The following is a 26,694-nucleotide window of genomic DNA, read 5'->3' on the forward strand; positions in this document are numbered from 1 at the left end:
ACAAAAGAACAATAATAATAATATTACAGTAATAGGTACAAATTTCAGATAATATAGAATAATGTGTCATTATTGATTTACATTCTACCTAACCACATGTTGTAGTGTACACACACAATATTGTGCAATTCATTAAGCACAAATCGTTCTAGTTTGTCCATCACATACTTTCAAACCTGTACTACTGAAATGTCACGGCGATGCACATATCATCTACTTGCCTGTTACTAATTAGCAATGACCATGCCGCACTCAGACATGTACAATTCAAATAAATGTACATGCAAATTTTTGGCTTAGAAATTTTACCTGTTACACGTTGTATAAAAACATTGTAAAATGTCGAGTATTGTATTTACAATTACAAAAGTTTACCTTCCGGGGTGCCTAGAGTGTGATCACTAATGGGACCTGTGTTCCAGGTACCAGTAACTCCATTGTTTTCAACCCAATCCATATCATCAGTATACACGTTCTTCCAGGAACAGAAATCGTGCTCAAAATCACACGAACCAGGTAGACCGTCTTAGAAAAATAGAAATTTAATATGAATGGAAATATTTTCCTTTCGGTGTTCAGTTACACAGGTTTCACGACACCGTGAATGTGTGAATTGATACCAATGACAGCTGTGATTAATCTGAGAATTTCATAATGAATATGTAAAACCACTGTGATATCCATTGGCTTCACAGTGTGTCAAGATGAATATTTATCATTTCCAATCAGAATCTACATTACGTTTCCTAGTATGCAGTGTTTCATACTGGGTTGCATAGCAACGTAGGAAAGTAAAAGTATGTTAACAATAGAATTTGATTATAAGTAAATAATTGTAAAATATCTGCAACTTACCGACAGAAACACAACTACCATCAAAGATGAAAAAGTCATCAATTCCAATAAATCCTTCATTGCCACTACTTCGCACAACTTCAAATACAATTTTAAAATCCTCAGTAGCCACAATAGAAACCTGTTCTTCATACCATCCATACTCTAATTCAACACTTTTAGTCCATAGTGCAGTACCAAGCGTACTACCTATCTTGGCATAGACGTTCAGCACACCTAAATTCTGGTCTCCATTTTTCATGTGATGAAATTGCAGACATTTTGTTGTTGGTGCATAGAATGTAGGTGTAATGAATCGAGCTTTTTTATATTTATTTTGTTCCGTTGCTGACACTATGAGAAAATGACCTATGAAAAATAGTAAACTAATAGTTAACGTGCATGCATGCAGTTAGGGCTCTTAAAAAAACATGCTTGTACTTGTATATATTATGAGGTATGTATGAAAAAAGAGGGGATGTTAAAGCAATCCATTATTGTACACAGACACGTGACGCAATGGGCCAATGGCTGCCAAGTTCTCGTTGAGGGCGAGAGAGCCACTACACTTGCGTTTGTCAAATGAACAGTGTTATATTCTCTTTCTCTTCGCATCCATGGTTACATAGATATACAGATACGGAGAATTTACTAATATGTCTTACCTGATGGCGTCCCAAGAGTATGATCAGGTGCAGAACCTATTGTACCACCTGCCAGTGTGAAATCTAAAGTATCACTCTGGTCCTGTGTTCCACCGCACATGTCAGTACCATCTTCAAAGTCACAATAATCTGAAAAACGAAATGAGATCAGTATAAGCAGTCGCATGTATATAATATATAAGGCAAAGCATACTGGTTTGAATGTTAAATCGCTGGTGTATATGCAAATTAAATACATTTTTTCAATGGATAAAATACAAGCTGTGAAATGCACTTCACAAGAGATCCAGTATCTAGTTGTGTATACCTTGTAGACATTTGCCGTCTTCAAGCGTGACGTCATCCAATGCTATATCTCCCTGTATAATGCCATGAACTCCTTCAAAAATCACATTATATGTACCACTAGTAGACACAGACAGAGTAATCTGAGCTTTCTTCCATTTGTTGCCTTGCGTACCACGTCTTGTCCACAGCATATCACCCAAAGCACTCACGTACACATTCAGTCTCTCTATGTGGCCACCATGCATGTGGTACCTTTAAAAACACAGTATTGTTTTAATTTTAATTTCAGTAAACCAAACAAGTGATTAGTCAACGATTATCAACAAAACTTAGTACCAGATAGATAATATAATGTGTATCATCAACATTAATTGGATTTTAAACACTTAAATAATAAAAAAAAAAATAATTGTCTATACCAGTTGTATTATTTGCATATATTCGTTAACAAACACTGAACCAACCATAAAAATCACCCCAAACTAAGCTTTACTGCATTTCATTTGAAACATTATGATGTAAACATCACCATAGTTACAGACCCTTGCTTAACATCATAATTATAAATTAATTAAACTACGTATAGTGTGTACGTACCAAAATGTTAAACACTTAGGCTGATTAGCGTCGAAATCTACATCAGGACTGATGAACCTGGCTAGATCACCTCTTTCGCCGGCCAAAGTATTGTCAATGTAAACAAACCAACCATTTGCTGAAGAAAAAAAAGGGGGGTTAGATTGTTACTGTGTCTGTCTGTATGTGTAGAGCGGGTTTTAGAACTTGTCAACCTCTAGTGTTGTAATTGTATGACTTAAAAACATGGATCATGTAGTATTTTCATTCGCGTGTGTACGACATACGGTCTACTGTCGTTGTCCAAATCTACCACTACGTGACAAGCATACGAAATACTGTGAAATGGCTTGTCATTTTGCGACATAAGTTTGCATACACGTAAGATAGGCTCCTTTACATATGGTATGTTTATAAGTACTGTACCTCCAATAGTATGGTCTCCTGTTGGCCCGGTATGTGGTGTCTGTGTGTCGCTTTGTTGTCGGATCCAGTCAAAGTCGTCATTATTGGCGTTCACCCATCCACATATATCGTTTTCAAATGTACAGCTTTCGATAATACCTGATTGATAAAACACATCTAACATAAATATCGGTTGTATTCGTTGAATACTATACTTTTCTGACAATATATATAACAGAGAGACAGAGAAGGTGGAGGAGGGAGGAAGGGAAAGAGAGGGGGGAGATAAACACTTGAGAGATGAAAATACTGAAAGAGACTTACGCGAACACGTTCCTGTAGTCAGTACTATATCATCTATACATATATCCCCCCATGGTCCAAAGCTCCTCGAAGCATTGAAATTCAACTAGAAATGAAATATGATCATAAATTAATGTATACACAAAATAGAATATGTTCTAATAGACCTTACAAATGGTCACCTAGGTATTGTTGATAGCAAACGAGCCACGAAACTTGTTTTGCCCCCCCCTCCCTCCCCAATAGTATTCTATTCTCTGACGTAATCACATCTTCTCTTCTATATTTGCGTTTGGCCAATTTTGACTGGTTCACAGATGGAAATAATGTCAAATCATTTGTTTTAGTGGAATTTAGTGAATTGCAAAAATTACGTGCACAATAAAATAATGTATTTTCACAGTAGCAAAATGAAAACCATAATTTGGTCTCAATTTTAATACTCACATAGTAATCCTGTGTCTGGGAGTATTCAACTCTTCCAGGTAACCATCTGTTGCCTTGGTCACCACTCATTGTCCATAAATCAATGACGTCACCATTCGATAATATTTGTTGTAATATAAGTTCACCAACTGCAGCTCCATACATATGATACCAGAAATTGATACACATACTCTCTGTCTGTTTCATTTGAAAAAGCTCGCTGTAGAAAGCAGCACTCGTACCTTGCTCAATATTGGAAGCGTCGAAATAAAGGTAAGTTCCTGCAAAAGAAATGTTGAATGTATATGCAGATTTGGGTGTAACTGTGCATGTAAGCTAAAACAGAACAATATTCATTTTTTATTTACTTATTGACTCTTACACAATCCCCGGAGGGAAAGAAAATGGTCACAAAGTACAAGGAGAAATATATATATAAAAAAAAAAAAAAAAAAAACACAATATACTAAATAACAAATACAATCACTAAATTACTAAATAATACAAAATCTCTAAAATACAATCTAATATAAAATTATTACAAAATTGACAGCAGGCATTAAGATGTCAAGTAAGACCCTGCTTCCTGACTTCAAAGCTTTTACTTATGAACTGTGCTACTGGTATAATAACGTATTCATTCTGCAACAATTCCATGAATTTTTTCTCTGCAGGTTTATTTTCAAATGCTGGGATCATATCCTTAGCTTTATTGAACAGTTTGGCACGCAACTCATTATATTTGTTGCATTCCAGCAGAAAATGCATTTCATCCTCAATTAGACCTTTGTTACACATGTCACAAACCCTGTTGTTTAGTGGGATTTTTTTATGACGACCCATTTCAATTTTGAGACTATGGTCACTAAGACGAAATTTGGTAAGCACACTACGCAGTTCAAAGTTTTTTAGCTTGACTAAATATGGCTCAAGTTTTAAATCTGATTTGATTAGTCGATATGTTCTTAGTTTGTTTTTCTCATTTGCTTTGGTGCGGTTATCATTATGGACCTCACCTTTCCATCTTGTTAGAAATAAATCCTTGATGCCCAAATCAATTTGTTTCATTTGTGCCGAGGTTAATTTATCACAGTTGTTAACTGAATGATATAGTTGGATAATGTTTAATAATGATGTCACTTCTAGATACCATTTACTTTTAATGTTTTGGTTAACCACAAAAGCTTCCTTGAGTAACGCATTATTAGAATTCATGGCCCGACTGTAATATTTAATTATTTGTTTTTTTATAAATACGTCTAGGGGGTATCTGCCTAACTCGCTATACATGGCCATAATTGGTGTGTGTTGTGACACCCCCAGTTGATACCGACAATAACTTAATTGAACGTCTTCAATAGGTGATTTAGTGGAGAACTCATCACCCCAAACATCACAACCATAAATGAGGATAGGTCTGATGAGTTTGTCAAAAAGGGAAATTGAAACTTTTATACTTATGTTTTGTATTAGGCCAAGCTTTGCTTTCATTGAAAACAGAGCTTTTTGAGCCTTACGTTTAAGGTTTTTTAGGCCATCCTTAAACCTACCATTGGCACTAATGACTAGTCCCAGATAGTTATAAGATTTAACTGTATCAAGTTCGATACCTCCAAGAAAAAATGTATCATTATTCAAACGTCTGTTTGATTTATTGAAAATTAAAATTTTGGTTTTGTCAGTGTTGACAGAGAGCTTCCACGTTTTAGCATACAATGCCAAACTATCAAGACATGTCTGTAATCCCTGTTTAGTTTTAGAAAGTATCACAATATCATCGGCATAGAGTAGACAGCTGACATGCGAGTTTTCTAAATAAGGAGGATCACAGGTATTAGGATTGAAAATAGTGGGCAGGTCATTTAAAAAAAGATTGAAGAGAGTTGGACTAAGATTACATCCCTGTTTAACACCAATATTGGACTGAAATTGTTTTGTTAAGCCTTCTTTACATTTAACTTTATATTTTACTTTACTGTACATGTTTTTGATAGTTTTATACATTTTTCCAGTTATACCATATTTGATTAATTTTTTGAATAGACCATCATGCCAGACACTGTCAAAGGCCTTTCTAAGGTCAATAAAGCAGGCATATAATTTTTTTGATTTTTTAATATTTGTGTTATTTTGTTTATTGGCGCACTCTGACTTACCACTGTAGAGATATTTATTTACCAGGGTTTTTAGTATGAAAAGATTGTCTGTAGTTCGACAATCATGCCTGAATCTGAATTCAATCATTATATATAATGTGCAACGTAGATATATTGTCATGTAAGACCAATGCCACAAGAACATTTTGGGTTGTCATATATAATCCAATAGCAGCAGAATATAAAACATCTAGTTTATCATTTATTAGTCCCCGTTCGGACGAAGTCCGAAAATGGGGACTTGTAATTCGGTCTTCGTCCGTGCATCTGTGCGTCTGTGCGTTCGTGCGTCCGTCCGTCCAGAGTCATATCTCAGAATCCCTTGGACCGATTCCGTTCATTCTTTGCATGTGCTTAGTACTTTATGTGGGACATATGCACATGCAGTGGTTTGGCGATTCAATTCAAAATGGACGACTGGCAGCCATCTTGTTTTTTGAAAATGTTGTATTTTGGACATGCTTTGTCAGTTTTCATTCAAACTTGGTACATGTACATAGATTATACATGTTAGGATACATGTCCATGACGATTTATTTCACAATTGGATCAAAGATAGCCAACTGGCAGCCATCTTGTTTTTTGAAAATGTTGTATTTGGACATGCTTTGTCAGTTTTCATTCAAATTTAGTACATAGATCATACATGTTAGGATACATGTCCCCGACTGTCCGTGAGTTCCTGAGTCTGTCCGTCTGTCCATGTGTCCGTCCGTCAGTCTGTCCAGAGTCATATTTCAGAATCCTGTGGACCGATTCCGTTCATTCTTTGCATGTGCCTAGTACCTTATGTGGTACATATGCACATGCAGTTTAGCGATTCGATTCAAAATGGCTGATTGGCAGCCATCTTGTTTTTTGAAAATGTTGTATTTTGGACATGCTTTGTCAGTTTTCATTCAAACTTGGTACATAGATTATACATGTTAGGATACATGTCCATGACGATTTATTTCGCAATTGGATCAAAGATGGTCGACTGGTAGGCATCTTGTTTTGTTTTTTTATGCAGTATCTTGGACGTGCTCTGTCAGTTTTCATTCAAATTTGGCACATACATGTACTTTAAACATGTTAAGATGCATGTCCATGACAATTTGTTTCAAAATCTGGTCAAGAATGGCCGATTGACAACCATCTGACTTTTTGGCCTTACTACTTCCACAATTTATGTACCATTTTCATTCGTATTTGGCACATGCATCATGCATATCAGTGTGTTTCATAATCAGATCAAAGATGGCCGAATAACGGCTGTTTTTATTTTTGGCATCATTACTACTACATGAAACACGTGTTTTGATGTAAATAAACAATCTGTTGTACAAGCCACTTGGAACTCAAGTTTCAAGGACACGCTCGCGACAACCCCTTTGCTTTAATATGACGAGCTCAAAGAGAACATTCAACAATTTTACGGGGACTGTGTCATTTTCAATGACTTGTTTAATATGTTATTAGTGCAGTGGAAGACTTTTAAAGGGAGCTCAATTTAATTGCTGTCATGTTAGCAAGAGTTCTGCAATCGACAAATCAGTGGTTTGCGTAAGTATATACATGTATGTGACACAAATAATATTTTACAACCATGAATCCAAAATGTGAGCGAAAAATGAAAAAAATGCACGTTCTTATCATTGCTGAGTTCCGAATTTACAAATATTAATCGTGTCTACCTTCGGATGTGCCTATAGTGTGATCACCGGTTGGACCCGTGCCTCCCGTTGAAGTGCCTCCTTTATTCTCCACCCAATCAATATCGTCTGTATAAACATTCTGCCAAGAACAGATGCCATGCTCAAAATCACATGAACCAGGTAGTTCACCTGAATAAATAAATAAATAAATAAATAAATAAATAAATAAATAAATAAATAAATAAATAAATAAATAAATAAATAAATAAATAAATAAATAAATAAATAAATAAATAAATGAAAATAAAATTTTGGAAATACATACTAAGTCAGTTGGTCTTTCAGAAATAGTGGATTAGTTAAAAATTATGCAAATGAGATGCAAAACAACATTTCAATCAAAGATTGCTACCAAGTCTTGTGACCTGTGCCTGATTTTCAGATATGCATCACAACTCATGGACCTCTACCAACATGCCAGATTTGAATGCAATCGGTGCAACAGTTCTCAAATGAGTGTTAAAATAAAAGGCGGAAAAATAATGACAAAAGGTTTTTGCACCACAGGACTCGATACCCTCATAAACGCAACAATAACAAAAGGATTTCGCGTCATAGAGCTTGCAACCCTAATAAATAAATAAATAAATAAATAAATAAATAAATAAATAAATAAATAAATAAATAAATAAATAAATAAATAAATAAATAAATAAATAAATAAATAAATAAATAAATAAATAAATAAATAAATAAATAAATAAATAAATAAATAAATAAATAAATAAAGAAAGAAAGAAAGAAAGAAAGAAAGAAAGAAAGAAAGAAAGAAAGAAAGAAAGAAAGAAAGAAAGAAAGAAAGAAAGAAAGAAAGAAAGAAAGAAAGAAAGAAAGAAAGAAATAAAGAAATAAATAAAGAAAGAAAGAAATAAAGAAAGAAATAAAGAAATAAAAACACTTTGATAATGTCCAGTGCTTCTTTAACTTACCTACAGAGGAGCAGTCACCATCAAAAATGAAGAAATCGTCTATTCCAATAATGCCAGTGTTGCCATTATTGCGTTCCACTTCAAATATAATTTCAAAATTTTGCGTAGTATCAATGGTCACCTGTTCTTCGTACCATCCATATTCAGCTGCAACACTTTTAGTCCAGAGGGCAGAACCAGGGATTCCACCAATCTGGGCATACACACGCAGTACACCAATATTCTGGTTACCACTTTTAATGTGGTAGAACTGAAGACAATGCACAGACGCTGAACTAAATGTGGATGTGATAAAACGAGCCGTCTTGAGTTTATTCTGATCCGTCGCTGATATTGTGAGGAAATGACCTTTAAAAATATACAAACAATCATTTAAATCACTATATGGAAGGAAGGTAACTAGGAGAACCGATTGGATTGATATAAAAGTAGTATGATGTTGTAATAGTTTGTATTACCTGATACTGTTCCAAGAGTGTGATCAGGTACAGAACCACCTACCAGTGTGAAATCTAAAGTATCACTCTGGTCCTGTGTACCACCGCACAAGGAGGACCCATCTTCAAAGTCACAAAAATCTACTTGAATAAAAATCATTTACGGCATGGTGAGTCATTTCAGTCAAGTATGCGCACATGAATATTTCAAATATTAATTAGTTGACAGCCGTACTTAGTTGATTACCTCGATAAACAAAAAAACGAAGTGTATGTATATACGTCCAGCCTCCTCGTAATAGTATTACTCGTGTCCCCCACGAGTATTTATATGGTTCTAAGTTGGATTTCGTTAGTGAATATGTATACGTTATTGTGAACACATTACTAGTAACCAATGATAGTACCGTAACAAAATCGGCAAAATCGGGACTTCTTTTTTTTGTTTTACAAAAGGAATTAATTAATTGTTTTAATTTAAGTTCTTTTAGCGTGATTACGAAAACTAACGTGACCGCAAATGAATTTTTTTCGCGGTCACGCTAGTTTTCGTGATCACGCTAAAAAGGCTAAATTGACAATTCATTATATTTTATTGTAAAACAAAAAGGAAGTCCCGACTTTGCCAGTCTAACAGTCCCTCTATTGTAGGTTGTGTGAAAAAAGCACATGTGCGGCGCGACGAACACCAAACTGTGATGTTGAAACTGCTACGACAGAAATTGTGTTCCTCTAATTCTCACTCATACACCTATATCCCATAATAGAATGCGAAAATGACGTCATTGTAAAAATGCCCTCTCTAAGATTCTTCACCCGCCCCCTAGCCAAACTTTAGGGTCGATCCTACCATGGAGGTAGAAAAGAGAATCCTACCTTGTAGACATTCTCCGTCTTCAAGCGTGACGTCATCCAATGATATATCTCCCTGTACAATGCCATGAATTGCTTCAAATATCACATTAACCGTGGCATTGACCAACACAGACAGAGTAATCTGAGCCTTCTTCCATTCATTGCCTTGTGTGCCCCGTCTTGTCCACAACACTTCACCTAAATCATTGGTGACACCCAAGTACACATTCAGTCTTTCTATGTGGGCACCATGCATGTGGTACCTATAATGTAATGAATGCAATAGATATGCACGAATGAAAATATTCTAAATATTTATTTTATTTGAGAAAGTTTGACTGTTACCTTTGAAAAATAAACAAGTTGTATACATCCTTCCTAAGTCACGCCCTCTAGCAACGATAACTGCGTCACTAGAGGGCGTGCTTTATAGAAATGATGTATTATATATCCATTGTCGGTCCAAATAATTTCAGGATGAGTAGTCGTCACGCCACGCATGGGCGAGATAAATGGGTCTCATATAACAAAGATGGCGACTTTTATTTTTGCACAGATCAACGAGTAAAAACTGGGACGTTACCAAGTTTTAGTTGTTGTATTTTTTAGGTGATTGGAAGGTATGATCGAAGGAGTCACCGGCCGTAATTAGTGCAAGCCCCGCCCAGGCCAAACTTCATATAAGAAGAGCGCATTTGATTGTGGGAAAATCAATGTTTATCAACACAGGTGTCGCACATGCGCCGGGCGACGACTACGGCCCTTTATCTTCGATTCCTCTCTGTGCTTAAATATTTACTCACCAGAAGATTAGGCACTTAGGCTGGTCAGCCATGAAATCTACATCAGGACTGATGAACCTGGCTTTCTCACCTCTTTCACCGGATAATGTATTATCAATGTAAACAAACCAACCATTTGCTGACAAAAAATAAGCGAATAATTATTACAGTGTATTTATATAATTAAAATATCATATTAGATTCATTGTTTTGTTACAAATTGTTGAGACTGCGCCTGTATTCAGTATGACCACTGGTTTAGAGAAATCAATAACGAACTCACTCACTGTCAAAAACAGAAGTACCAAGGTAATTTGAATTTTTTTTTACTGTAATGGTTCGATTTTACCTCCAATTGTGTGGTCTCCATTTGGTCCAGTGTGTGGTGTCCCAGTGTTACTTTGTTGTCGAATCCAGTCAAAGTCATCGTCACTGGCATCAGTCCATCCACACTTGTCATCTTCAAATGTACAACTCTGGCCTTCAATACCTTAGAAAATAAACACATTGATTTATAAACAGATTAGACTAGAATAAGCATTATAAATCAGTATAACATTCTAATATTATTTGTTCAAAACAAATATTTCCAAGAATTCTGAGTAATAAACTAAGTTCAAGTACAAATAGGTTTCATGTGTTTGTGTTTAAAAAAAAAGTGTGTAATGTTCTCATTACAGTTTCTTCTATTGAAACATTGTGTATTGTGTTTATAGTGTGATATTGAAAAATTCGCTTTATTTTTCAGTTAGTAAACGCCTTCTTACAAAGATTTGTAAAATAAAGTTTGTAAATGTTTTTAATTTTTTGCTCATTTTTCCATTATAATGTACAATAGACCATTTTTCGTTCACTGCGAGAATCACGCGTTATGCGTGAAATCGAACGTAAAAACAGGACAAACAAAGGTCATAGCGTCGTAGTCGCGTCAAACATCGCGTAGGATTCGACAAACGCGAAAGTATTTCGGGGACATTTCCATGCTTAATAATGTGCTGTCCACATTTGATGATAGGCAATTTCGATTAAGTAAGGGTATTCGGAAGCAATATTCCTCTGTCGAAGATCGGCCGGTCAATGTAAGCTAATCAAATCATTCGATTTTTGCGGCAGACGTTCGACGCGCGTCTTTCATGCATCTCGCGAGATCTCGCAATTGTACGGAAAATCATCTATTATAAATACAAGGTTAATTGGGTTACGAGTCTGGGTATTGATTTGGGGGATATATCGACGAGAGTTCTCCAGATTGTGTTCAAACTTGGATACATTCAATATTTAGAAGGTCGTCAAAACTATTTCGTGATTTGTTTTACTATTTATTCACTCAAGATTTTTGCAGGGGTGTAAACAGTGTTAAAATTATAAATACCAGAGAGATATTCAAAGATGCAATATGGACGGGCAAATATAATTTTTCCTATTGCTGTGTGATATTGTGTGTCGATAAATACATTAGACTGTGATTTATCATGAAATAAAAACGCTTTTCTTGTTGCATACATCTGAGTATTCATTCAATGTCATAATGGAATTCTCTAGTACGCATGCGCACTAGATCACTGGTTGTTTTGGCACAATACAATATCAATCACCGCACATGCGTATTAGTAATTTTGAATATTCCTCTGACGAATAATGTTGTGTGCCCTGCAAATGCACCATTTTGAATTTAGGATTTATTCCACAGTATCTAGGAAGAACATTGGAACTATATGTTTCATCCACACTGCATCCTTAAAACTGTATTGTGAATCAATCTACGTACCATTTATTTTACACCAACGCTTTAAAATTCACCAAAAATATGACAATATTTCCTCAACATTTTAAGAAAATAAAACAACTAAAATACCTCCCAACGAAAAACATATAGCCATAAGCGTGACATTCATATACTTCTCGGTCAGTTACCACGACCCTACCCCGCCCAGGTGTTAAATGATCAGAAAGTACCCGCTACTTTGAACCCAAACGGAAACTGTTGATACGCCGTAAAACAAATTGATAACATCAATTAATGTTATCCCATTATGTTTTACACAGCATTCAAGGCTGTAATTATTTAGATAGTTGAATGTTCAAGTACATAATTTGAATGTACGTTATTAATATCACACTTGAAATATTTTGCTATAGTATTGTTATGTGTTTGCTATTTTTGATTTACATATATTATTTTTAGAAATGCCGCAATTGGTGGAAACATGTTGATATATCTTCAATAAATAAATAAATAAATATTAAGTATAAAGTCGATGCATCTTTTCGACATTTTACTATAGTATTTGCAAAGCAACATGGGACGGTTTTCCTGGTGGTGACTGAGTAATTATGCTGAACGGTGTCGGTGAGGGCAGCATCTCAAGAAAGTACTACGAAGTTCTGTACTCACTGATTTGTGCAGAAATCAAACATTATTCTTTTCGTCTTGATGGTCTAAAAGACCTTTCACATTTATTTATGAGATTAGACTCTGATGTAACGACTGTTTTACTGTTCTGAATACTAAGTCATTTAACCCACGAAACGCCTCTGATGTTATCACAAATATAACGTTATGGCATATATCGCTCAGTTACCAAAGCAGTTTTGTATCAAATCGTGCTTTTTAACGCCAATTAAATTTATTGCAGTAATGTTTTGACAATATTTAGTGGGTAATCTCAACAAATCTCAATACATGATACTCCGAATCAACTGCACATCTTCATAATGGAAAGCGTAACTAAATCAAACCAAACAATTAGATACAACATTTAGCCTATGAGGTGTGGGGGGTGATTTTGGAATAGATGAACAACAAATTCCGGGTTTTATTTTGCGAAAAGTGACAAAAGTTGGTTTTGGCGCACAGAGGGTCAAGTACGTGGAAGAATAGTAAGATACAGTAAACGTTGAAACCAACACGGGATGTTGCATCGTAGTTACCGAGAAAGATGAAATAACTCACCGAGAAGGCTCGTTGTGATCCATAACATCGAGAGTAGTGAGTACATAATGATCTCGAATCAGTCACACACTGAGAGGAACCATGCGTGATAAAGAAAGACGGGTGTTCTGTTCTCTCTAGACTTGATCACAACTTTCCATATACTCGTGGAAGGGATAGAGTTGTTGTATTTGTGTTAGTCCAAATTTTGTGGGGTGGCGACCACGGTGACTGTGGATGAGGGGCGGATCTCCTTACGGCATCTTATACTGTATTTGTATTGGAGGGTACTAAAAATGGGATATGACAACACACTGACGTAAGTACTAACACTAGAAAGTTAATGTTTCATATATCATTCATAGTTGTGTCACTTTCTGATGTAGATTAATAATTCCTTGGCGACACTGTGTCAAATCTGTCTAAGTACAGGTAAATATTAACTGTTGCAATCGACCTCCTGACTCTACTGCAAGTATAAATGATACTTGCTTTTTTTTTTATCTGCGTTCGTGTTAGTAATATGTTAAACAACTGTTTATAATTTCATGTCTGTGTCGAAAACTGAGTCTGGAATGCAACTACACCCATGTGGGAAGATGTAACCCCCGCCCCGATTGCAAATCTTTTTAAAATGGTGAATATAATCTTATGGTAAATGTACAGATGCTAATACAGATAAAAAAACAAAGTCAGACAAAACTTTCTCGGTAATTTACGATCCTGCCTAAGAATTTGGATAGTGGCCCTCTAGTGTGTTCACTGAGAGAACTCCTAGTAGTTAACCTTTTAACTGTACGCAAAAACACTCCACAAACACAGCATTAATTATGCCCTCTGTTTACCCGCGTCAATTTTTGTTATCACAAAATCTAACTTGGCACGTTAAGTGTTTCTGCGTGGCGTGGCCATTTCGTAACTTGTTTACTGTGCTTTTGTTGTTTGTGTTCAAGTCGGACTGAGGGCGTACTACAGAATATAAATTCCTACTGAATATAAAAAATTGTGATTTTCGTAGTCCGGGAATTAGTGGGCTGAAATGACAGAGGTGAAAAAAAAGAAAGAAAAAACATGTATGCAAAAATAATAGTTGTATATTACAAACTGGTGATGTCATTTTACCAAATATGGAAAGTATAGCATATAAAAATATAGATTATGTTGTAACTTCGAAAACAATCTCAATTGTCTTATATGCATGATTTGCACATAAAATGAGTAATGTATTTTTGTAACAATTTGAAGACTTAACAAAAAACCTAATATTGGCAAAAAACAAAAACAAAACGTTACGAGTATTTCAAAAGTTTGCTTGAACCAGAATAATGTGCATATCTCGAATGTAATTGAACACATATTCTGTATTTTACTCGCTTTCGATGATCCACGCCTACCTTAAAACGTTGACTCGGAGTTGGAGAGATGACGAGGCACTGTCACGTCAACACGGCACTATTTGTAAGTAAACCATTAGACGAAAATATAAAACTTCCCAGTTTTGAATATCTTCCTCTGTTTCTTTTATTGAACTAACACATATGAAACTTTGTAAATCTCGTAAGTATTCACATAACGAAAATTGTTGGGTTTTGGTCGCAAACCTTAAAAAATTATTTTTATTATTATAATATTATTACAGATTTATTGAATTTGGACTGACATTGGCGCTCCTAATGGCATCCTAATGTGTGACCTTAAAGCGCGGTGGTCGTCGCGCAGCGCGTGTTCGAATTTCATGTAAATAAACAATGTATTTTACACGCGTTGTATACGTCGCTATGAGTCCCATATCGAACAGGACGCGACACGACGACTGCCGCCCTTTAACTACAACATCATAAACATTTCAACACTGATACCCAGTGTACCTAAGGATAAGTGATATTGGGGGTAATTTTGTACTGTTGTTAGTTTGCGTATAGTAGATATTTACCGGGTCACGCATGCTTTGCTAATATCATGCTTCGAGTCCTATAACTAATGTTACAGAAAAGACATATCATTGTCAACGAAATAACAATGCTGAGTCGGTTTTGTGTATGTGTTGACAATAAAATATTAAAGATTTTCGTGAAAGTTTTGTTTCGAACTAAATCGCTAGCAATCAATATTCCTCTACATTTAAAGGGCGGTAGTCGCCGTGCCGCGTCCTGTTCGATATGGGACTCATGGCGACGTATACTACGCGTGTAAAATACATTGTTTATTTACATGAAATTCGAACACGCGCTGCGCGACGACCACCGCGCTTTAAATGAAACACGATGGTATGCGCACCTGCCGTCTATCGTGGTGAGATTACATTCTTCAAAATTGAAGAACTGATAACATAGCCGTTTCTACCTACAGGACTAAGCGACTGACAATGTCATGATATACACCGGACTGACTAGCTTACTAGAGTTAAAACACATGTAATAACAACGAGGAACCGGTCAAAGATCAGGCCCTCACTTTCAGTATTTCCCATTGAAAAGTGCGGTCTTAGTCACAGCCTTGTTTATATTTTGTGGTTTGGGTAGCATTAAATGTGTTTTTATAATATTTGATCGCTACAAACAAAGGTGAGTTATCTAGACCGCGAGAAGTACTTTTAATTTGTGTTGACTTTGAGGGGAGGATCTGGGCGTATCGAACACTTCGAAGAAGGAGTCTTAGTTTAGGGGCGGTGTCCAGAGAAATAGTACAAGGTCACTAAGAGTTTGAGAATAGGTGGATACGGGTCATTGCCCAATGGAATGTCTTAAGGTAGAGATGCAGTTTACCTGACAGGTATTTTAATTAGTTAATTAGGAAACCAAGATGACCTCCCTTGTCCACAAAACTATATATTTTCGGAAAGCTTATTGTATCATGATGAATTTAAAAATTTTGTTAGTATTTTTATCCATGGACACTGTAGTTTGAAATATGCACAAAAATATGCTTTTTTGGTCAAAAGTGATTTAAAACAAATTAGCTTCTAAACCATGCTTCTGTTTCCTGACAAAATTGGTTTATGGGTACATCTGTTATGAAGAAAGTGCCGTTTTGAAAACTGTCTACCAGTTGCCAATTTTGCAGGGCAGCAGCTCAAATTTCACTACTACACCCAGGCTAGTTGTCTGTACGATTGTTGTAACACTGTTCAACCAAAAACAATGCCCGACGGCGTTTTGAAGATAAACACATTGTCAATCATTTGTGAAAATTTCAAAACAAAAGGTCAAAGCGGCTAGGAGCTATTTTTTTAAAGTTCTGGGATGTGCACTAAAAAGAAGCTGAGATAATTGCTAATTTGCATAACAATTCACCCAGTAAGAAGTTTGCTAATGCTCAAAATTAAAATGGTTGTAACATTTCCAAATTGAAATGTATTATCGTATTGTTAAAAGTTAAATATAGTGCATAATATGGAGATCCCGTCATTTCTTTTTTTCACAATGTTTCTTTTTTATTATTTATGTACAGCCTTGCTAAATCTTGCTAAGCATTCAAAAGAGAGACTGTTTGCACTTGTTATCTATATTTTAAAATCGTTTTTTGAGTATGTTCCACTATTCACAATTCTACAAAATATTACCAGTCTATAGTCAAGACTGTTTGGATAATAAAAAGCAAAAAATAAAATTTCACTCCCAAGTGCCCACGAACCTGCATCTCTACCTTAATTATAATCTAATAAAATTTGTAGTTATGATCGATTGATGTAGTGTTCAGGTATTCATTGTGTAGGTGTGATATTTAGTTTAAAGAGTTGAAAATGCAAAGCCAGCGAATCCAGTTTTGAATTTTATTGGGTTCGTTTCTTTGTAAAATAAACTAAAAAAAACAAAAACATTTTATACATATCAGTTTTCGGGAAATTTTGTAGTTTAAAAATCCAGGCCCTATATACCTGCCACTAAAAAACGTGAAAAAGCCAGCCACGACGCAGTTCAAGCACCTATTATACTAAACCTGTTACTATTATTTTATATTGAAATTCAATCAAATCTATATATTGAGTGTTATGAATTATATTGCTGTGTAAGTTCAAGTGTGTTCAAAAATGAGTTCAAGTGTGACGTCTGTATTTACACATGACTTTGACCAATGTATTTTGTCATCTGCTGTAAAATAACGGTAATAAAATCGTTCTCCTTGTGATCGGTGGTTTATCTTGAACAGTCTCATTCGGTAATTCGGTCTTCTTCTTGAAAGATATATACCTAGTACGAAGTTCATATACACACACTACATGGAACTGTTGTAGTTCATTTTCCGACCACATTTCTATACGGGAACCATTATGTGGAACTGGATTGGAATTACAGTGGTTCTACTTTGTTCTGCATTTCTCGGTAAGTTTCAGAAGATTCAATGCAATGTCAATAATCGACGAGCGTCACTAATCGATACAAGCATCCATATTCATTGTGACACCGCACAGTATCCACAGTGACGTGGATATTCGCCCTTGACAACCGATTGGTTTCAGAACATAATAACGTTTAGTGTTACAATGCCCATTTGCTGTTCCATCTTTGTTTGATTTAGTGAATGGATGCCACCGCGGCATTTACTTTGTCTTATATAGATGTGTTATTAAATAATTATAAAATTATATCAAATTTAGATTTAAATTTTAAAAGTTTTCTTTGCTTCATGTTTGTAAAAGATAATGGGGATCATTTAGTGTCCAGTGTTTTTTTTTAAATCATTCTGTGTGAGTGTATAGATGAGAAAAAACTTCGCGGTTCTAATGTATGATAAAATACATAAATAATTAATTCAAGGACCTGTCCTGAAAACAGTTGGGCTGCCTAAACTTCGACTTTGTGTGTCGACCAATATTATCCGGTCAACTTTAAACGGGACTCAGAATAACATCATGATACTCCCAGATAAAATTACTCCACAAATGCAGGGGATACAATTTATTTCTTTTCTATAAATATTAGTATACATTTTTGATTTTCACCATTTTGATTTTCCAGCACGGAATTATGGGTCAATATGACACCACAACATGCGAAAAAATATTTATAACTTGAGAAATACTGATGCGATTTAGTTGGAATTTTTAATACGCGTATTAATCGTGTATATAATTATAATAATGAAAATGAATGATGCAAAGACACAACAAGTAAAGTTATCACCAAAAAAGTAAAATAAAATGAAATTCGTTATTGTGGTCGTTGAAAATAGAATGATACATTTTTGTCAACAGGTTATATATAACCTGTATAAACTATCCTTGCCGATAAATATACGACGAATTAAGGATTTAACAACAACAACAACAACAACAACAACAACAACAGAATATTCGCAATTAGTCATTCGCAACTAAACAAGATATTCGTTCAACATACTGTTATCTTTCTCAAGAAGACTCATAGCTCGGAGAAAAATGTTGATACGATTATTGTATCTAATATTAAGTGATATTTTGGTAAATAAACAATATTAAAAATAAAAAAGAAACAAAATAATGTGAAAACTGGTCCGGAGGGGGGCGGCTAGGTACAACTTTAATATGTATGACAGTCGACAATAATTTGTCAAAATATAGAATCCCTTCTATAAACTTGAAACCATGTTGTATGTACATAGCTAATCCTAGTGCGAAGGCAGCGCTTTATTCGACGTCTGGGACTACGTGACATGACTGTGTGAACTTTTTCCCATGACAGTCTTCCCGGTTATAGGAGTCCCTGGTGTACACCAGTCGCAGCCAAACATAGGTACTTGTGGAGTTTTACCAGGGAGGCTCCCTTTAGTGAATGAATATCGGCCAGAGTCGTTGAGCTCCCCGTTGAGTTTGTCACACATTCACCCACGGTATGGGCTGGGGTACAGAACAGAATAGAATAGAATAGTGCTTTATTGACACCGTAAAGAAAATATTACATTTCTTTTTTGATTATGTACATCAATGAAGTTGAAAAATTGAAATGAAAAATTGTACAGGTCAACCCTTATTTGGCATTCAATCCCAGTTAGGATTTGTGATTAGGACACCAGTTCTGAAGCAACAACCACTACGCTATCTGTCATCGGTGATTAAACCGATCATATCAATAAAAAAAGTTTTGTTATTTATCAGCATTATCATCCGCTCGCACAGATTCGTATCGCCGTTCAGAAATCCATCTCTACAAGCGAGGCAATTCGTTGAATTATTGTTCTTTGGAATTTCAAAATGACCTAGCACTTAGGATTAGCGGCGCCCCTCTTGTTAATGTGTTTGCTCACGTGACCAGCACATGACACTTTCAACATGGCAGCCGAAAAGGTAAGAAGTTTAGGATGTTCAATGTTGTTATAAAGTTCACGTACACGCACAATATACATATTACATTTTATAACTTTACAGCATTTATAACTTCACAACGAGCGCTTGTGCCTGCTGTACAATGTTAAACAGCGGTTAGCTAAGTTTTCCACAAGACGACCTCGAAAAAATAATGAAAAATGCATGTTTTGAAAACATTTCATCATATCTCAAAATTTTGGGTTGAAATCTATGCATAACAATGACTTAATTTGCATAATAATTACCCACTTTTCTAACTTTTCTGCATTTTAGTTCGAACGGGGACTTATAATTCAAAATCGGATCAAGGATGATGGCCGATTGACAGCCATCTGCCTTTTTGGATTTACTACTATATTTCCAAGATTTGTGTACCATTTTCATTCGTATTAAGTTTGATCGATCACCATTGTTTGACACCCCCTCTCATGTTAATTCAAATTAGAGGCATGACAAACGTTAAATTGTATTCAACGCATTATTTTGAACTGATGTTTATTAAAACTGCAAATTTGAGGACACTGCCTTCACCATATTATTCAGGGTCTATTAACCACTTTAGTTCGGAACAAACAATACAATTACAAAGAGTTGCAATTGCTGTTTTCCCTATCCCAGAATCTCAAATTATGTTGACATTGTAAGCCCCATGTAAATATTTATTGTAGGTCACCATGGCAACAAGCATTCATATTCATGAGATGTATGGTAATGTAATTTGAGTGCCTCATTCCCATCCTCAGACTTGCATTTTCTCAAACATACTTAAAACAATTTTAGCAAGTGCAATAACATAGACATAACATATGTTTTTCTTTGCTATGTCTTAAACCGGAGGGGTCGTCACGCAACACGTGTTCGAATTTGATGTAAATAAGCAATCTGTTGTATTTGCCACTTGGGACTCAAGTTTCAAGAACACGCTTGCGACAACCCCTCCTCTTTAATATGATGAGCACAAATGACATGTAATAAACTTGATATATAAGTGGCAGTGAGCAATGCTAAAGACCTGATTAGTTTTGGTAACAAATGAACATAATTATTGTCTATTTTGCATAATATGCATAATCATCACTTCACGGACGTGATTAGTTTAATGTTAAAAAATATGCACATTGATTATCTAATTATCATTAGCCAATTTCTGAAATTTCAAAAAATCATAAATTGTGATAGAGATGCTCTGGAATAAATTACTAGTAGACTGAACACTACAGATGTAAAATCAAATGTATTTTCTCTAAGTATAATTATAAACATCAATAATGTGGATCACATTGATTTCCCCGATGCATATCTCAAATAACACCCAAATATTTGTTCCCAAGCTTCTTGTTTGAAAGGCTAACCTTAAATTTTGAATTCATTTTTAATATGTTTAATACTCTGAGCACTGGAGTTCTTTCTAAACTTTCTTTGATTGTTTGGTGTTCTTAAAAGGCACAAAATTGGGTCATACCGGGTTATCGGTATATAACCACATTCTTCAAAAAGGGAACTACGGTTATTGAAATACTATATAATTGTGCCAGACGGGGAGGGGGTTGGGTTGGGTTTGAGGGTGATGGGTGTTATAATCCGATAAATGACTTGTTGTAAAATGCTGTAAATTTGGAGGGGAGCTTTTACTCGAGCAGGGGTTTATACTTGGACAACTACGGTGATATAAATTGGTAAAAATTGGTTGCAGTGGGAAGCCACGTTTTTTATGAACAATGTGTACTTCACAACTCTATTCATTTGAATTCAACAATTCAGCCTATTGTCTTCACAGCATTCAATTAGTACTGGTATCACGTACATAAATTTTGAAGAAGTATGTAAATCATATCTAGATGTGTTATCGAATTATTTAGTCATTATTTTGTTGATATACTCTTCATTTTAGGTGCTATAGGGCAGAACTGTACATTTGAAGTTGATCTGTGTGGATGGATTAATGCCATCGATGATGATTTCAACTGGTTTAAACAACAAGGTCAGACTGGTACACCACATACTGGACCAAGTGGAGATCATACTATTGGAGGTACATGTATGGCCAAAATTACCCCCCCCCCCCCCCATTATTCTATTGTCAAAGAAGTTTTCAAACAGATAAAACCCTTTATGCAAAAAAATAAAGGTACTGGAAACAAAAAAAAAGCAATGATTTGAATCACTGCTCTCTTTTTTGACCAGTTATAATTTGTCAAATAATTCGTTTCATTTTTAGAGTTTGGCAAATTTGAACTCTAGAAATTAGCACCAAATACTGAGAAATAAAATGGGTTCATGGAAAAATGTTCTGTTTCTTACTATAAGAACCAAAGATGCAAGATTGAGATTAAATTTTGTTATGCTTTGATGAAGTTATTTCTTTGTTAAAAGGCATGTTCAAGTTTTGTGTTTTAAAAACTGTATTTTGCATATGCAGTATACATGGTATACCCTTCAAGTATTTATTTTTATTAAAATTAATTATATGCTTAAATTCTGCCCAGAAAATGGTTGGTTTGTTTTCATTGATAATAATCAAGACAGTGTGAGAGGGGAGAAAGCTAGATTGGTCAGTCCTGATGTGAATTTCAATGCAGGTGAACACCAATGTTTAACTTTCTGGTGAGTACACTTCCATTTAAATGTTTTTATACTTCAGTACTGTAAAACAAAGTTGTTTTACCAGGAATTAGACAATTTGAAAAAAAATCATTGTAACTCTAAGGCTAGAAACTCACCACAGCATTTTGTCATTTTTCTCGACTCGTGAATTTAATACTGGCAAAATTAAATTGGCAAGCAATTTAAAATATTCACATGAGCGAATATCTGGGCATTTTCACCACAACTGGTGAAAATAACAGTCAAAAACTATCAAAAAACTGTAATTTGGGCTAGTTTTTTCCTAAACAGTGTATCAAGATTAACCCTACATGTGCAACATATATAAACTTTCTTTTTTTTGTGATTGACTGTTTTCTCGACATTAGCTATATTCACCGGCTCTTCTACCGACGTACCACATCAGCTTGCAGAAAGCCCATGGAAATATGTGGTAGAGTGGTGCATGTCTTAGCAATGTGGAACGTTTTGTGACAGTTCCACCCCGAGAATACGTCAAGACTAAATTCATTATTAACAATGATTGCAAAAACAAAATTGTCACAGATTTCGTTCACTTATTTTATTGTAGAGATTAATGAAATCAAATTCAATTTGTTGTTTATTCAAATTGTGCCATACTTTCTATTGCATTCATTACATTATAGGTACCACATGCATGGTGCCCACATAGAAAGACTGAATGTGTACTTGGGTGTCACCAATGATTTAGGTGAAGTGTTGTGGACAAGACGGGGCACACAAGGCAATGAATGGAAGAAGGCACAGATTACATTGGCTGGGTCCATTACTGGCACAAAGAGTGTAATATTTGAAGCACTACAGGGGATTGTACAGGGGGATATTTCATTGGATGATATCTCACTGGGGAATGGACGATGTGTGCAAGGTAGTCATCTTCAGTACTTTCTATTCATTAGACCATTTCTAGCACCTTGCATGGGTATGTCAAATGTCATATTGTACATATTAAAGTAGGTACATCTATCAGTGAGTAAGCATCTGTTTAGCAATATTTATGAGGTATAAATGGCATGCCACAACTGCAAACTTGTATAGAAAGTTGGTTCTTGAAATAAGGAGGCGATGACAACAGGTTTATTACACACTACATACATATAACATTGACATGATACAGCAAACTTGGAACAGGGAACTGACTGGGATATGTCCGGGTGGCACTTAAATAGCCGTCAAGTTCAGGCGGGAAAAGTTTCAGATTACATAGCTATGATAGGTAGATAATTACGATGGGTGATTGGATAAAGGAAACGATAGCTGATTTGGCAAAACTAACTATAGCGGATTGGCTGACTGGTATGCTGTCAGAATCCCAAATCTGCACCAAGCTCGATGCTAAAACAATCTTCGACAAAACTTATGTTTACAAAAGAGTGATATTGCTACACTTTCCAAACAAAAACCTTTCATCTAGATGTTTTTATTTTCATTCAAACGAAGTCGATTCTGAACAAATCATTTTTTTTTATTTCCAAAGTACTTCAGTTTTAACTCTTATAACTGTATTTCTGATAGATTCAGATTATTGTGACTTTGAAGATGGTACCTCCTTGTGCGGTGGAACACAGGACCAGAGTGATACTTTAGATTTCACACTGGCAGGTGGTACAATAGGATCCCCGCCTGACCATACTCTTGGAACACCATCAGGTATTAAAACAAATTCACATATACCAATTAACTACAAACTAGTAATATGTAGAATTATGTTTGGAAATGTTATTTTGGTTGGAATGTTGACATATTTTATGATATGCAATTTTCATTGTAATCTAGACCACATTTTCTGAGGTGATTGATAACTTCACTAACCTTCACCCAGAAGAAACCCAGTACATTATTTAATTGCAAACATTTGTCTTATCATTAATGCAAAGTTTGTTTCTGCTGTATTACAAAATGGTATGACTGTACCTTAAAGGCCAATTAATCACTTAAGAAATGTGCTTAAATTCTCTCTGTCTCTTTCATAGGTCATTTCTTGGTGATTACAGCAACAGATGAGAATAGATCACGAGTAGCTCGTTTCATCACATCTCCATTTTCTGCAACATCCACCAAATGTCTTCAGTTCCATCATATTAAAAGCGGAGACCAGAATTTAGGCGTGTTAACGGTATATGCTCAGTTTGGCGGTAGTCGTGGCTCTCCATTGTGGATGAGAAGCATTACACAGGACTATGGTTTTTATGAAGAACAGGTGACAATCTACACTACAAGTGATTTTGAAATTGTATTTGAAATGGAACGTCACAGTGGTAATACTGGTTACATTGGTATAGATGACTATTTTATATTTGATGGTAGCTGCTCTTCTGTCGGTAAGGTCAATGTGTTTTCACTTTATAATTGAATTAAAATATATTGAATGTATCAGTGCCGGACTTTAGGTTAAGGCCATGTTGTATAGTTTCACCTCTGTGTGTCCGTCCCATCAACGAGTTTCTCTGACATGCCTTGATGATTACCTTAAAACTTCACACACATATCGTAACATACATATGCACATGTATTTGTTTCATGCTCCAACATTTTACGGCTAAAAATTCATAAAACTTGTATTTCTGCTATTTCGGAACACGATCTTAGTTGTATTTAAACATGACTGTCATTCAAACTTGGTATGTACATTATGTGACCTTGATTCATGCTATTTCGTTTACAGATTGGCTTCAAATGAATGTAGTTCTGAAGCCATGTTTCTGACATGTGCTGACCATTCATGTTAAAAAAAATGTTATTTCACCAGGTGATTTACCCGGCTCTTGTGATTTTGAGCATGGCATGTGTTCTTGGCAGAATGTATACACTGATGATATTGATTGGGTTGATATTCAAGGAAGCACTGCTACTGGAAACACTGGGCCACAGAACGATCATACCTTGGGTAGCCCAGAAGGTTGGTTAAATCTTAGTTTTGTTGATCAACAAACTCCGACTGTAGCTAACACATACAACACCCATATGATTCTCATTGTCTGTCTATCCCACTAACAACAATGTTTTTTTTTTTTCTAAAGCTACCAACTCAATTGATTTAAAACCTGATATGTACAGTTGTAGGTACATGTACCTGGGATGGACCTCTATCAGATTTGTTCATTTCATGGTGACATCTTTAAGTTTATGAATTTTTCCTTTTTAATATATTAGTGAATCAGACATTTTTTCAATTTTTTGCATTAACTGAACAACGCCTTGAAACTTGTATGTTATGTAACAATTAAATTCCTAAACTTGATATTAACGCACAGGGGCTGTGTTTTGATTCGTTTTGTAGGAACTTACCTTTACTTTGAAGCGTCAAACATCGAAATCGGTGCAACTGCTGCCTTGTTTAGTGAACCCTATCAAATCAATATAATAGACAGTCGTTGTATTGGATTTTGGTATCATATGTATGGGCAAAACATTGGTAAACTTACATTACAACAATTATATCATGATGGTGACGTCATTGATTTATGGACAATGAGTGGTAACCAAGGTGAAGATTGGGTCTACGCTCAAGTTGAATTTTATCAGCCACAAAACTACCAGGTTTATGCATAATTTATTAATTACATTTTACCATTACAAAATCAGTACTCTAATGACATGACCGTATTACTCAAGTGTGTGTATACAATGTGTACCTACAGCAAAGCATACTGTAAATAGGGTTAATTATTCACTGAGTTTTAATTCGCTTATTTCGCTGACTGGAAAATGCGCTAAATTAAAACACAGTCACTCTCCTAGTAGAGTGACTGTGATTAAAACCTAGTGAATATGTAAAATTTAGCATAGAACACATTATTTAAATGATAAAACCGTGAAATTAAAACCCACTGAATATGCCTGAAATGGTAAATCAGTGAAATTTAAACCCAGTGAAAATTAGTCATTTTACAGTACTTGGGAATACTTATGCACATCCATTTGTAATGTTTGTGGGCCAATATAAAGACAGACACCTGCACAACACGTGTGGCAACATTCAAACTTTATTTCAGACTGCCCCATACTACCACAAACTACAGACTCCCCAGCATCATTGTCTTTCTTAATATATTACATACAACAAACTACAGACTCCCCAGCATCATTGTCATTCTTAATATATTACATACAACAAACTACAGACTCCCTAGCATCATTGTCATTCTTAATATATTACACCATTTCATTCATGGCTAGTATTTTATTTTGCTTAAATATATTTATAATTCATGATAAGTACAGTGAGATTTATAAAGTCATGACATGACTTGTTTTGTTTTTGTTTGTTTCTTTACTAGTTAATCTTCAATTCTACAAGAGGTAGTAGTACAGTTGGTGATATATGTTTGGATGATATATCAATCACAAATGGAGTCTGTCGAGGTATGGCACAACACTTAAATCATAGAAGGACTGTGAATTAATGCTATTGGTGTTTCACAATGTGTTGCGGCTTGTACCATGATTATTGGCTTTCATGAAATTTGACCTTTTACAATGCAAGGCTTTCAACTACTCT

General features: G+C 35.2%; 3 protein-coding genes across 3 annotated transcripts in view; 1 reads left to right on the forward strand and 2 right to left on the reverse strand.

Annotated features, from left to right (window-relative positions):
* Positions 1–13,352, reverse strand: part of LOC100372184 (MAM and LDL-receptor class A domain-containing protein 1-like) — a 41,939-nt gene extending 28,587 nt beyond the window's left edge. The window contains 7 exon segments of the mRNA XM_085501870.1: positions 7,330–7,479; positions 8,280–8,627; positions 8,738–8,857; positions 9,593–9,834; positions 10,375–10,492; positions 10,703–10,843; positions 13,307–13,352. Of these exon segments, the coding sequence (XP_085357996.1) occupies positions 7,330–7,479; positions 8,280–8,627; positions 8,738–8,857; positions 9,593–9,834; positions 10,375–10,492; positions 10,703–10,843; positions 13,307–13,352 (1,165 nt within the window).
* LOC100372338 (MAM and LDL-receptor class A domain-containing protein 1-like) lies at positions 362–3,686 on the reverse strand. The gene is made up of 8 exons (XM_085501575.1): positions 3,519–3,686; positions 3,093–3,177; positions 2,790–2,927; positions 2,385–2,502; positions 1,807–2,039; positions 1,500–1,628; positions 856–1,203; positions 362–525 (listed from the first exon to the last, which is right to left on the reverse strand). Exons 1-8 carry the CDS (start codon positions 3,684–3,686, stop codon positions 362–364), a joined length of 1,383 nt encoding a protein of 460 aa, XP_085357701.1.
* A 6,180-nt stretch (positions 13,353–19,532) lies between the features above and the next one.
* Positions 19,533–26,694, forward strand: part of LOC144359182 (MAM and LDL-receptor class A domain-containing protein 1-like) — a 62,716-nt gene continuing 55,554 nt past the window's right edge. Inside the window, exons 1-10 of the mRNA XM_085501871.1 lie at positions 19,533–19,547; positions 20,237–20,276; positions 21,460–21,600; positions 22,055–22,172; positions 22,820–23,115; positions 23,709–23,843; positions 24,167–24,514; positions 24,943–25,092; positions 25,474–25,733; positions 26,474–26,558. Of these exons, the coding sequence (XP_085357997.1) occupies positions 19,533–19,547; positions 20,237–20,276; positions 21,460–21,600; positions 22,055–22,172; positions 22,820–23,115; positions 23,709–23,843; positions 24,167–24,514; positions 24,943–25,092; positions 25,474–25,733; positions 26,474–26,558 (1,588 nt within the window). The remainder of the gene's footprint in view (positions 19,548–20,236; positions 20,277–21,459; positions 21,601–22,054; positions 22,173–22,819; positions 23,116–23,708; positions 23,844–24,166; positions 24,515–24,942; positions 25,093–25,473; positions 25,734–26,473; positions 26,559–26,694) is intronic.

The sequence above is a fragment of the Saccoglossus kowalevskii genome, chromosome 7 (genome assembly GCF_978046115.1).
Source record: "Saccoglossus kowalevskii chromosome 7, keSacKowa6.1, whole genome shotgun sequence".
Taxonomy (NCBI): Eukaryota; Metazoa; Hemichordata; class Enteropneusta; family Harrimaniidae; genus Saccoglossus; species Saccoglossus kowalevskii.